This window comes from Dreissena polymorpha, chromosome 6 (assembly GCF_020536995.1).
Source record: "Dreissena polymorpha isolate Duluth1 chromosome 6, UMN_Dpol_1.0, whole genome shotgun sequence".
Classification (NCBI taxonomy): Eukaryota; Metazoa; Mollusca; class Bivalvia; order Myida; family Dreissenidae; genus Dreissena; species Dreissena polymorpha.
In genome coordinates this window covers 94,579,677-94,594,644 of record NC_068360.1, presented here as the reverse complement: position 1 = coordinate 94,594,644, position 14,968 = coordinate 94,579,677, and the positions used below count along the sequence as shown (strand labels likewise).

General features: G+C 35.2%; 2 protein-coding genes across 3 annotated transcripts in view; one reads left to right on the top strand and one right to left on the bottom strand.

Annotated features, from left to right (window-relative positions):
* Positions 1 to 9,179: 9,179 nt before the first annotated feature.
* On the top strand, positions 9,180 to 11,604 carry LOC127835909 (S-formylglutathione hydrolase-like). The gene is made up of 3 exons (XM_052362329.1): positions 9,180 to 9,245; positions 10,568 to 10,735; positions 11,524 to 11,604. Exons 1-3 carry the CDS (start codon positions 9,180 to 9,182, stop codon positions 11,602 to 11,604), a joined length of 315 nt encoding a protein of 104 aa, XP_052218289.1.
* The window catches only part of LOC127835420 (uncharacterized), a 50,929-nt gene continuing 46,101 nt past the window's right edge, over positions 10,141 to 14,968 (bottom strand). For both annotated transcript variants that reach the window (XM_052361844.1, XM_052361846.1), the window contains one exon: positions 10,141 to 13,200. In XM_052361844.1, the coding sequence (XP_052217804.1) occupies positions 13,163 to 13,200 (38 nt within the window). In that variant the 3' untranslated portion in view covers positions 10,141 to 13,162. The remainder of the gene's footprint in view (positions 13,201 to 14,968) is intronic.

The following is a 14,968-nucleotide window of genomic DNA, read 5'->3' as shown; positions in this document are numbered from 1 at the left end:
AATATTCTATAAGAGGTCGAATAAACGATATGTAAATTATTTCAAGAGATTTCCGATCAAGTGTGAACCTTAGTTTTTTGCATTATATTAATTCGAGTCCATGCTTTTTTTTATATGTATTTAATATGGATGTTCCATTTACAGTCTTTAGGAAGGAAAACCCCTAGATGTTTGTGGAAACCGACCTCTGGTATTTGTTTAGACATTATTGTAATAGTACATGGATTTGGATGTTGCTTTCTGGAGACTGTAAGGGATTCAGATTTTGAGGGATTAAATAATACATGCCAATCTAAAGCCCATTTAGATATTTTGTTGATCTCATTTTGTAGTATTGTATGTGAGATGATTGGATCATCGATAATAATGTATAGGGAATTGTCATCAGCAAAAAGGCGAATATTACTTTTGATGTCGTAAACTATATCATTAATACAAAATAAAAATAACAGAGGCCCTAATATGGAACCTTGGGGAACACCGGCTTTTAATATTGCCCAGCAAGAGACTGCGCCTGGAAGTACTACGCGTTGTCGTCTATTATGAAGATAATTAGTAAACCAGGAGAGTAACTTTCCTCGAATGCCAATAGCATTTAGTTTATGGAGAAGACCTTTGTGCCAGACCTTATCAAAGGCTTTACTGATATAAAAAAGACAGCTTTTACCTCTAAAAAATTGTCGAGTGCTTTACAAAACGTATCGTATATATATGTCAGTATGTTAGTAGTTGAATCACCTGGCAAAAATCCAGACTGAAAAGGCGTAAGTAATTTGTTACTAATGAGGTGATTATTTTGTTCGAAAACCTTTTCCATTGTATTTAAGAGTGAAATTGGTCTATAGTTACTAACTACTTTTGGGTCGCCATTTTTGAAATCAGCACTAACGTTAGCTTCTTTGCAATAACTCGGCATGGTACATTTATTAAGTGAGACGTTAAAGAACTGACAAAGAGGAGTGAACAGTTGATTTTGGCATTCTTTTAAAATTCGATTATTTATTCCATCTGGCCCCGATGCTTTGTCCACGGGAAGTGACTTAAGAATGTCAAGAACATCGGTAGGTGTAATGCATAGAGACTGCAACGATTTAGCTATCGGTAAATTAGTGAGTTCCGGCATATCTTCATTAGAGATTTCAATTTTGGACTGACTTTGAAAAAAATTGTTTAGGATATTTGCGATTTCAAAAAAATCGGTTGTGTTAGTATTGTCAATGGGATTAAGGAGTGTTGTATTAAGGTTATTGCTAGGCTTATAAATAAATGACTTAAGTATTCTCCACCAGTCCTAAGATGAATGGTTGTTTTGTTTGAGTTTATTGCTTAGACTTTCGTTATGCTGATCTTTCGCTCGCCTTATTAATAAAATTGTCTTGTTTCTAATTTTACGAAATTCAGACCAATTATAATTTGAGTTTTTAGATTTCGCGTGATGATAGGCACGTTTGCGTTTTCTTATCATTCGACGAATGTGCGTATTAAGCCATGGTGGGTCACGCGGTTTAATTTGATTACACTTGTTTAGGATACAATATTTAGCGTTAGAAACATTAGTATCGGTGATATTAACGCAATAAGTGTTAACATCATCATTTGCAATAGAATACCAATCAAATATAGAGAACCTTTTGCGAAGCAGGTCATAATTTTCATCTACATATTTCCATATGTGACGCTCATATACTGTTGAATTCGGCTTATTATATTTAAATAGATCATATATGGGACAATGATAACGGTTTTGTTGGTCAAGAAAAGGATCACCAACACCTGATAAAGTCAAGCTATCAAGATTACTTATTAATAATAGGTCAAGAATAGATGAAGAACCTTCCGTAAAGTGCGTAGTTTCGTCAATAACTTGAGCTAGACCATATTCAGTACACCAAGAATCAAGTTTTCGGGCTTCTGAGGGTTGATTGCTGTTAAGATTAAAGTCTCCGGTTATTATAATATCGGATATACCAGTTTCGATTGCTAAACCGATGGAGTCATCAATTAACTTAGTGTATGATGCATCCGCGTTTGGCGGTCTATAAAATAACCCAAAAAAAACATTCCTTTTACTCTTAAAGTGTAGCTCAATCCAAATAGTTTCTAATGCAGTAAGTTCAAGATCCAGTCTACGTTCGTAGTGTAAACAATCTTTAACATATAGCATTACCCCACCGTGGCTGTCCTGTGTTCGATCTTTATGTTCCGGTGATTGGTATGAGGGGATACGAAGTTCGTCAGTTACGATTGAATTATTAAGCCATGTCTCGGAAAAAGATAATAAATCAAAACACGAGAGCTCTGCTGTGAGGATGTCCATCTTGTGCCGTATACTTTGTACATTATACTGAATAAAAGAAAAGTTGTTTTGCAATGATTTAGGTATCTCGACGCCTTGCATTGAAAGTGTTGGATGAAACGGTTTATTAAGTTTGCGAGATATAATCATGGATTCAAATTTGGAGGGATTAGAGTGTACTTACCATTTATCAGCCCATGAGGAAATTTTATCCATATCAGACTGCAAAATTGCTGCAGTTTCATTTGGCGAATTTACAACCATAAAGAGACTAGTATCATCGGGAAAACAAGTTTATTTGTGCATGTATGTCAGTACTTTATCGTTTATGTACACCAGAAAAAGGAGCGGACCTAAAATAGAGCCTTGGGGAATACCGGCGAGAATGTTAATAGAATTGGACTGTGCCCCTGGTTAAATTATAGTTTGCTCGCGATGCGATAGAGAATTAACAACAAAATAACGGCATGTTTCCTTAAATGCCTGCTTTTTGGAGTTTGTATAATAAACCCTTGTGCCAAACCTTATCAAATGCTTTACTTACAGTACAGCTCACGCAAAACCAACAAATTCCGCGATCCGCGGAGTTTGACGACATCAATTGTTCGCGGAGTCGACTCGGCATCGACCATCTGGTCGCCGAGTCGCCGTGTCTGTTCGCCGAGACACGCCGCGGCACGCCTCGGCATGATGCCGAGGAAATTGTTGGTGATATGACGCTGAGTCACTCGGCGAACAATCTTATAAACTATAATTTACCTGGGATAGAAACTGATTACAAGTTCCGAAATCATGATGTTTATTAAATGTAGATGAACTACGTTCGGACAATTCCTCTAAATAAAATATAATTTAAACACACTGTATCTTTACCGGTACGCTGTTTCAGTTCCTTCATTACTGAAACAATTAGTGTATTGTATACTGACTGCAGCTTCTTGGGAAAACAGGGCTTAATGCATATGCATAAATTGTCAACCCAGTACTGAGACTGTCTTTAAACGAAAAACACCATAAAATCAGAAAGTGTCGTCCTTGATTAGCTTGTGCGAACTGCACTGGCTAATCAGTGTGCACAGGACACCACTTATTGGACATACATAAGGCCCCGTTTTCCCTGAACGCAGCCAATATGTACAGATTTCAATGACAAACTGGCCAATGTCGTCGCACAGGCTGTTAAACACTATTGATTACATACACACACTCACTGTCTGCAGTGTACCAGTGGTGAAGCATAAACAGGCTAATCAGTGTGCACAAGCAGATGCGGTGGTCATCGTTCGTAGGGTAGTTAAGAGCAGACCGACTTGCAAAACTTGCTCTTATCCTTAATTGTTCGCAAGCGAACAACTAACAAGACAGGTGTTTGTCAGAAACACAATGCCCCCTTCTGCGCCGCTTTGAAGCCATATATTTGATCTTTGACCTTGAAAGATGACCTTGACCTTTGACCACACAAAATGTGCAGCTCCATGAGAAACACATGCATGCAAAATATCAAGTTTCTATCTTCAATATTGCAAAAGTTATGAACAATGATAAAGTAATCGGGCGGACGGACGGACTGACTGACTGACGGACAGACAGACAGACAGACAGACAGACAGACAGACAGACGGACGGCTTGACGGACAGTTCAAAACTACATGCCACTCTTCGGGGGCATAAAAAAAACACGTATGTATGCCAAATACTGCCGTTCACAGAACATTTTTGTATTTCAGCTAATGGAACCACATATATCTCAGACACGTGAAGTATCATATGCAAATGATGATGATGATGATGATGATGATGAAAATGACGACGACGACCACGACGACCACGACGCCGCCGCCGCCCCGCCACCGCCGCCGATGCTGCTGCTGCTGCTGCTGATGATGATGATGATGATGATGCTGATTATGTTCAATATCACGACCGCATTTGAACATAGATGTAGAAGTGGACCGCTAAACATTAGAACTGGCGTGTATACATGTACATCGAACAAGCATAATAGACTTCAATTTAACCCTTTACCACTTAGATACGTATTTTCACGCATTTGTAGTCCCTTTGAAAGTTATATTTAATTTAAGACCTTTCTTACTCGAATCAAGTTCTTAAGCCTTCATCTACAAACATTAGATACTGATGAACAGCAAACAGCATTTTTTTCTTACAAAATTCCTTGCGTGTCATGAATTACCAACAGGTTGTAATCGTAACACCATTATACGTTTGCCTTACATATACGTATCGAAGGCAATGATACGTGAAGTTTTCAGTGGTAAACCTTTATCATGTTTTTTGGCAAAATATGCATTGAAAAATTTGGCATTTATACCTGCTCTAACTGCCACACTTAAAATGATCGCATTACCAAAAAGATTTAAAATTACGACGAAAATGATCAACTGAACACTATTTAAGACTTAAATAATCAATTTACATAATCGCGCCTGTAACTTAAGAAGCCTCTCCAAGCAAATATTCAGCAATCAATACAACCATGACCTACTTAAATATAATGGCTGTTTATACAAGTTAACATGTAATATAATGTGATTCACATAACTACTGAAAGCCACACTATGGCGCATAGGCGTTTGCAAGTAAGATGATTAAAGATCTTAACTACAATGTAAAGCGTGTTGTTCATGAATGTTCCTTATTCTTGATCATACAAATAGTTGTCTGAAAATGCTTGATGTATAATACAATGCATATTGCAAAACATTTACAATGGCAGGAAAATAATATGATCGGAAGAAACACGTATTAAATATCATTGTAAAATGACACATCAGAACACTATGACATGCACCTGTTTAATTGTTCTTAAGTGTTAATACTCTCTTGGTTAGTCGTTGGAAATTCTACACATTCGATACTTATCTTCCTGTTGTCATGCACAATAAAGAAACTATATTCAGCCTGCTGGTATGCAACATATATTAATGTAGAGCAGGCTTGGCTGGGATAATGATTTTATCAGACCGCCATTCCCGGGCGTTGTATCAGATTGCAAAGATACAATACGTATTCAAATGTTTGTTTGAAAACTAACGGCGCACTGTCATGTTTTCAGCGCTAACATGCACGTAGGCCATGCTTAAGTACGGTATACTTTTCCACAATGAAATTGAGGCCTTGACATAAATTATTGCATTTTTAAGAGGGTTTTAACATGCAATTTAGTTTCAGTTTCGTAACATGTAACCGCTGCGTGCTGTAGACATTAAGCTTGTAATATGATCCGCGGGAAAAAACTAGGCCTGTTAAAGGGAGCTTACACATTTGAATGAAATAAGAAAACGAATGAGGTGTATTGTCAATAAATGAAGGTGTGTCCCCCCATTTATATGTGGTACTATATTTTTGTGCTGTATTATTCACATATCCATAATACTTATAATGAGTATATGGAAAAGACGAGTATATAAAGTACAACATGGTAGATAATACGACGAGACTTAATGTCATTTGCAGTACATAGGATATACACTTTTTTTATTAAAAAAACAAACATAATAAAATGCAACATGAATTCAAAACCATAAATATATATAATAAAATATGTTATGTGTTTCTATTATACAATTAATCGATTTTATGATGGTTTTGTGTTTATGTTGGTTTGTATTGTGCTGTATTATGCTGTTTTGTACTGTTTGGGCAATCGGTCACTTGCCTTAAATAAAGGACCAACTAATTGTTTTTAATGAAAATTCAATACTGCTCCAGCAGCTGGAGTTTCACTTCTTTATATTGTTTCAAACAGAAAATGATAACTGATCGCACTTAATAAAATAACTCATCCTATTACGTGTATATCCCAGTAAACCATGTCTCGTAGGAAAAGAATATAAATACACATCTAAAAACATTAAGTGTATTATCAATAACGTAAATAATAGCCAGCTTGTATGGGAATTTTCTTTTCTTTATTTAAGAGTGTGCAAATCTAGTATCAGTTTAACGATCGGTATGTCCAGTTCCGAAAATTGGAATAACAAATATATATGAAGCATTTGTGTTACAAACGGAAGTTTAATACATACAAGTAGTTAATAAGATATCAGCTATGTCTGCCCGACTTAAGTTATTCATTGAAAATAATTGGCATTGCAAATATGTTCTTCCCATTTCACAAAATCTTAAAACAGCAAGCCCAAAAATTTAAGGACGTACTTGCAAACCTATTTAATCATATACAAAAACAAGCTTTGCAGGGGTATCGATTGCAACAGACCGGGATTTTCCAAAGCCGTATCAGATTTCACAAGTACAATTCAAACTTATGAGGTGTTCGCCATGGGTCTTATAAATATTGGGTGTATTAACATAAACGAAATATCAAGCGCACAAGCCCTCCCGTTCATCATGTTTAAGGTACACGATCTTCAACAATATACAAATACATACTAGTAATACATACCATGGCCAAAGCGTCCCAACAATATATACCAGAGTGCAAGCTTCATTGTTATATTATAACGGGTATTTGAACATAACATACATACTTTGGAATTTTTACAAGTTTAAGATTTATAAAAATATGTTATGTTAAAGGTTTAATAATCGTACGGTCAAATAAAACATTATATCAAATCGCTGAAGCCACTGAAGTTGTTCGCTATTGCATAATCTTAGTTTTCAAAATTATGTTATAGCTTTTTATACCGCAAGTTTGAAATGCACACAACCCATTCAAATTTATAAAGAGTGTGTCGCAAAGCACAGGTTGAGATGTGGGTGCACTGTTTATCCTCATATTAATGTTATAGAGATAACTTAGACAAAGCAACAACAATATGTCTCTCTTTTTTCGCAGATGGTTGCTGCACTGGCAGCCATCTTTAGAATTTTGGTTGCCTTGCTAAAGAATAACAAGCCTAGAATCATTTATTTTCTTTAAATTATTGAGCAACAATTTTGGCGACATGACAGACGTTTAAAGCAAGTCTCGTTTTCGAAATAATCTACGGGATTTAACTGTGTAAACTTTAACTCAATATAGATCTAGTTATCGACATACACAATAATTGTTTTGACAGATGACATCCGATTGATAATTTAATTAAATGTATGCAGATATAGAGAAATGTTAACAATCGCACAGCGTATTTTATGTGTATGTTTCTATATTTCGATAACATGTGTTATAGATTAGTATACAATCAATATTTGTAAATAGTTATACTCGGCGAATCGCCGCATCTACGCGGCGTTACTCCGCGAATCGATGCCGAGGCAAAAACAGACGCGGCGTCACTCCGCGAAATTTCGCCGAGTGCCTCGGCATCATGCCGAGTAAATACGCGGCGAAAATACGTTAACAGAAGAATCTGTCCGCGGCGTAGCCGCGGACTTTGTTTTTTTTGCGTGAGCTGTACTGTATATCGAAGAAAACAACACTATCCTCTAGGCCATTGTCCAATGCTTTGCAGAAAGTGTCATAGATGTATGTTAACTGGTTTACTGTTGAATCTCCAGGCCGAAAACCAGATTGAGAGAAGAATGAATTAAAATTAAGCAAATTAAAAGCGTGTTTATGAATTATACGTTCAAAAACTTTTCAGAAGTATTCAATAATGAAATTGGTCGATAGTTTGATACTAGTGATGGATCACCCTTTTTTAAGATCGGGCAAACATTTGCAATCTTCCAACAGCAGGGCATTTTGCCAACAAAGAGACAATAGTTTAAACAATCACATAGGGGTGTACTAATTTCTTGTATTGCTTCTATAAGGATACGATTATCCAAACCATCAGAACCGGACGCTTTTCCTAATTTTAGGCATTTAATTGCATCAATGACTTCATCAGAAGATATGTGTATTGACTGCATGGTTTGTACATTCATTTTGTAATGGCGAAAGTCCGTTCGTTTAACTAGCAAAATAAGTGTTAAGTATATCAGCCTTGTTGATATCATTATACACAAAAATATTTGTTTGTTTATCATAAAGTGGCGGAATAGATCTATTCTAGTCAGGTGAGATGAATGTTCGAAGTGTGTTCAACCAGTCCTTAGCACATATTTCACTACACTTAAGTTTATTGGCAGTTTTACTAAATTAAGAATGCTTATTTAGAATTTCACAAAAGTAAAACAACTTTTTTTCTATCGGTTCGGAATTTTGACCAGTGTGTTTCAGTACATGTATTTACTTTTTTGGCTCTCCGATACAATCATTTTCGTTGCCGAATCTTTTTCTTAATATTAGAGTTCATCCATGCGTAGTGAATTGTATATATTTTATATATAAAATGATCAATCTACTTGCGTTATGTATAGTGTGTATATAGTTCTGTCACATATTTTCGCGACGTACTTTCGATTTAACATCGCGAAATTGTATTACCAAATATACTGAGAATATTAAAACTTAGCAACTTTTTTCAAGTAATGTAATATACCAGTCGTGATATTTTAATCAATATAAACTAAAATATATATAAAAAATACGGTATTTTAGAACTTTTCTTTTTTAGTCAATCTGGTTGACGGTCCATTTAAGGGACTTAACAATATATGATATGCGCACAGCATGTGCAGTAGCACAGGTAAATGTAATGGAGCTCTATAAACGATCATTATAGCGGATTTCGATCTGAAGTTATTATTATGTATAATGAAATGTACCAATTAATACAACATGGGACTGAAACGCTGACATGATTCGTTGTTTACCTACATACGCTTGTTCACGTCTTAAAATGTAGTCTTTAAGACTCTGATCACAGACGTTGCTGCAGAACGGATGTAGAGAGGAAAGAATGATGAAAGAAAAGCTAAAGCAAGAGCAGAGCATAGGAAACAATAATTTGTTAGAAAACATAATGGTCATTTTGGGTATATTCTAAATACACACTTATAAAACTAAGTAATGGGGTCGTTGCTTTCCGTTCATGTGTGGGTAGCGATTGTGTTCATCGCAGTCAATCGAAGAGTGGTACTGTACAATGTTCAAGTACACTAGTAGACATCAATCTAAACAAATGTACATGTGTGACAATATGGGATATTCTTTGAAAGTTAACTTATTTGAACAGGGATATGAAAAAGCAACAGAGTATATCTATTTGTCATACCATACACAATTATTTCAAGATGTTCAAGATAAACACAGAGCTGAGCACACAAACAGGAAGGAAATAATACAAATACTGACCTATATCAGATGGGTGTGTTGCGGCCACAGCGTGAAAACAGTGTCATAATCTATTAATGTGTAATAATTTAGAAAAAAAGTTTATAAGACAATTGCACATCTTGCAAGGCACAAACATATCGTCACGCAACGGAAGGAAATTTAAGACATTTGCACATTTTACAAGGCGCAAAACATATCGTCACGCAACGGTAGGAGACAATGCCAATACCAATAACGGATGAGTGTGTTGTGGCTGCAGCGTACAAACAATGCAATAATCTATTCATGGGTAACAATTTAGAAAAATTTCTATAGGCCAAGTAAACATATGGCAAGGCACAATACAATAATATACAACATATCAAACAAGGAGGCATACATTTCTAAGTTACTTCCATTAAAACAATGGTTCATGTAGTTAATACTATACTGTATATTTATAACAATGGTAACTATGTGGTAACAAACAAAGAATGCGTCATAAGACAACTTCACGTTAAACAAGGCAAGAAAAAAATAAATATTTAGTAGACATTTAGCTCCAACATTGCAGAACTTTAATAATATTTCCTTAAATATTTCATTTAAATAACTTTACACTTAGAAAAAACTCGAAATAACGAAACAAAAAGTTAGAGTCAAGAAGTGTAATATTTAATATACACATATTTATTAAGATTTACATTAAGTAATGTTTTATATGTACATATATATTTACATATACATTAAGTAGATATTACGATCCTAAGTTCAAAATAGCACAAAAAGATGCATCTCTATCGTGATATGGGTGGCTTTCAAAGCCTTGACAGGAAAACATTGAATGGAACAAGCATAAGTGGCATATAGATTTTCATTTGAGATAAGTACGTCCAAGTGACCCATCTTTAATATTATTTGATCCAAATTAATTATTTGTAAATCAACATTGTCATGGTCACCATTATTTTTGCTGTTTTTATCATGACAATCATTTTTGTCATCAAAGCATTGTGCTTTTGCTTATCATCCTCATCGTCATCATCATCATCATCCAGCTAAAAAGTATACCAATATGTCTAAGAATGATAAATCAAGTAAAACGACATGTCATTGCAAGTGTTTGATATATTTGTCCACAGGAGTATGATTCCACAGAACTGGTGAAGAAGTACACTGGTCTTGCTCTGAATATGCTTGTTGACCAGAGAAAGGCAGACATCTTCTATATGAAAGGACAACTCCTGCCTGGCAAACTGTCAGCCGCATGTGCGTCCAATATTGTGCCAATCAATCTGAGGATACACGAGGTAACCGCATAGTTATTTGTTTTTATTTGTTTTTACAACTTTTAGAGTTTTAAAGTTGTAAGCTAAAGAAATTAATTGTATAATCTGTACCACTACATATATCGCCTTGCATACAATTATCCATTAAAGTAACTCTTGCGTTATGCTGACTGTCTCTGTTTTACTTTATTGTTATTATGCCCCACGTAAAAATATTAGGGATATTCTGCTGTGCACCCGTCCGCTGTACAGTTGGTTGAGGCCATAAGATATTACAAAAAAATGTAAAATATTTTGTTTTTGCATATTAGATTAACAGTTCGTTGACGCACATCAGTCAAATTGGTATAATTGTTACTTGGGATTAAAGAAAGACACCTATATAATTTGAGGTTAAAAGGTCAAGGTCATGGGTTCCCTTTTGATTGCAAAAGTCCAGTGTCCGAATCCAGGGGAAGACAAAACATTTAATTCTACTTTTTTTCATTTTAATAACTTAATAATGACTATTTAAGAGCTTTAATAGTAAACGTATTGATGGTATTGTTTGAAAATTGCATCAATCTGTGGACAAGTTCCTTAAACGTATGATCGTGTGTGTGCTGGTAAATCTTTAATGAAGGAATGCCTGTATCAATTTTGAGATCAATAGAGCAAAAAAAACCTCAAGGTCACTTGGGAAAAGCAACATTATTGAGCAATTGCACATTTGATTGACACTTGGCTTCTCTTAGAAAACATGCACGTTTTACCAACATCTCATGTTCAACCTGTGTAAGCTCATATAAGTCCCCATCATTTCATTCCAGCTTTACGACAACATCTACTATTTCATTGCCACTTTTATCGAGGAAAATATCAACCACCACGCTAAGTTTCTCTTTCAATGAATAACAATGCAACACCAACAGCAGTTGTATAAACTGCAGTGACTTGAATGTAATTTGTATAATTGTATTTGGATGAAAGGTGATTGTACGACAATGTCAAATAAGTGCTATGCATTGAAAGGACAGATGCATATATGCGTCTTGGAGGTTGAATGCTATTTTCAAGCCAGTATATAACCATTGTAAACAAATTGTTTAATGTGTACCAAAGACAAGGCCATATTCGCTGAATAAAGTGGGTAAAAGCGACCTATATCAATTGAATGAAATTCCATGTTGGCTATGTTATTGAGTAATTTTCAATTTTAACAATATTGATACAAATAATATAAATATGTACTTTAACTGTGTTTTTATAATGTTTATAATAATATAACTTATTTCTAAGGTAAATACAATGTTAAGAATGATATGTAAAATCGAGTTTATGCAATAATTATTTCACAAGTAACAGAGAGTAACTAATGAAAAGGTTCGGTTTTACATCAATCAGAGGTTAGAAGTTTCTGCTATAACCTTGCGCACAGTACACAATTTAACCTTTTATCCAACACGCATGTTTGTATTTTGTTGAAATGTATCATTAATGTAGTTGCAGTATGCACTACGATGCGTACGTACATTGTCGAGTTTACAAAGAATACTAACCACATCGCATAAACAAGGATAGTCCATTACAACAAAAATGAAATAGAATTATACACGTAACATATGCATGATTGTAGGTATGTTTGATAGCTACGTATAATGTCATTTATGATAATGTGTACATTATCAACTTCCTCGCGGTTCCACAACCCGATACTGCCAATCTGCTCCCATCTTTAGTCATACACAGGGTATACGGCAACTTCGTATCCACTGGGTAGTTACCTATAATGTCGCCATGAACAGTCATGTGCACAATCGAGTTCTTAGCTCCACTGCACACCAGCACCGTGTCATCGGGTCCGACGCAGGCACCACGTGGTTGCTGAATGTTCTCATTAGTGATAGCTCTAGACGTGCCCGTAAAAGTGTCGTACATGTAAACAGTGTTAGCTTTCCTGTCAGTCAGTACCAACGTGTTCTTTGACTGGACATACGTGCAATTGCTCTCATCAAGTTTGTACGTTTGAAACAGCACGTAATCACAGTCAGACTCCACACCGCCCTTTGTTATCATTTTCACTGGACGTGGATCATTGAATGTACTTACGACCATGTTTGTTGGGACTATGCAGCATATGGAGAAGACATTTGTGGATGTGCTTATCTTCTTGGTCAGATTGATGACATTGTCGGGACTCACGGACAGGAGACACACTGTCTTATCATAGGTCGTTACTGCAACCTCACACTGAGACAAGCAAACAATGTCAAGTGGGATTGTGTTGAACTTGTACGGTTTTCCCAGTTTAATTAGTCTGTCATCCATTACGATACATTTACAATTCTTGTAATCCACGGCGACCAGTCTCCCGTCTTGTAGAAAGTCAAGCCCAGAGAGAAAAGGTACCTCCTTATCATCTCCAGTCTGTTTGATATCTACGGACACGAGCAACTCCATGGTGACTGGTTAAATCCGAGCTGATTTAGCGCTGTCACTTGAACAACCTTAATAAAAAATGTATGATTAACTTTATAACTAATGGAGAATATAATTAAATAAGTAGATCAAATATGGTATTACTCCAGTGATCTTTTACAAATTAAATAGGTCAGGAAAATATGGTATACGTATATGTCGTATCTAGTAATTCACAATGTTTAATGTTCGATAACAGGGGGTCACTGATTTGATTTTTGTAATGAGCATTTGTTCCCGCCGTTTTCTATTGTCTATTTTCAAAAGAAACCGTAGGATTGGGCAAAATCGCATACGTTTATAATTCACAAAATTACGTAAAAAAGTAGGTAGGGTAAACTAGCATATGAATCAAAGTTTGACTCATTTATAGATGTCATAGACATTGTGGGGTATGTTACTTTTATCCGAAAAATAATGGCGAATGTGGATTTTTATTGTTCTGATTTATTCATATTTTGTTGTATTGTCTATGAGATGCATGTATTATAATATGTAAATACTAACAAATTAATAACATAAATAATACTTGATAATCTAATATATATAATATGTTTGTACTCATTGCTAATTATTTAAGTACGTTAAGATGGATATTTCCCAGAGTTGTTCACTGTTATCAAGAAGCTTTTGATATATTTTGTTATGCTTTTTTTCGATGTACTTGTCATTTATTCGGATAAATACATCTCTTACTTACTCATAAACGTACATTCAATGTGTTATTTTGACAAATTACTATTATCCGATTAGAGACTCAACTGATTCAGTGCCTTAATTAACATGCTTTTGTTTTATGAAGGGAGTACGAAGCTCTTTTAAATACGAAACTAAAAACGAATAAGTATCTAATAAATTAGATATAGTGTAGCGGATTTCATTTACGTAGAATCAACAGTTTTAATGAATGTGTCTTAAAACGATTCTACTAACTATGATTGGCATTGCGCTTACATTTCATTTCCAATATTGAAGATCGTTCGAACATTGAAGATAGTTCGTACATTTATGCATACTTTGAAATATTTTATTATATAACACTCTGATTGAAAGCATCTATTTGGTATTATTGACCTTATTTACGTCAGTTTTCGGACTGAGAATGGAGATATAACAAACAACTGTATCGACAACTGGCAAAACTTGTCGTGTTCTACTCAGTTATTATTTAGATACAGTCCGTTTTGTCGATATCGTATCAATTTATTCGGGTATTATATGAAAGAACACCATCCATTTCCCCCAAAACAAATGCTCTAAAAAGTATTTTATCTTATTTTTGTAAAGTAGAGTGTCATTTTAACATCAAACGTTTACAAAAATCGGACACCATGAAGTTGTTTTCTTCAAGATGGCGTCCATCGATGGCAGCCACAACATATTAATGATGATAACTATGTGACAATCCACTCAAGTTTCATGATATACTTGTCTGAACTAATGTTCTGGGGGCAAAGTACGCATTTAGATAATAAAAAGGTATGTTAATCTATTACCTAACAGAGAAATCCAACATGGCATGATGGACGAACTTTGTGATTCCGCGACCTCATAGCTAAATACTAGAAATAAGACACATATTCCTATCTTGGAGTACCGGTTGCAAAAACATGCTTATAAGGTAGTATTCATGGAACTGTCACGATTTCTTGATTGTGACAAGGGGTCGATATTGTGTTGGAAACCTTCTTCCGCTTCAGGCAGGCAACAGCACATTGGTAGGGAAAAATGAATATTTTGCATCAGGGAAGCCAGCACACTGGGCAGTCGTCAGTCAAATTCTTGCCCATGATCAAT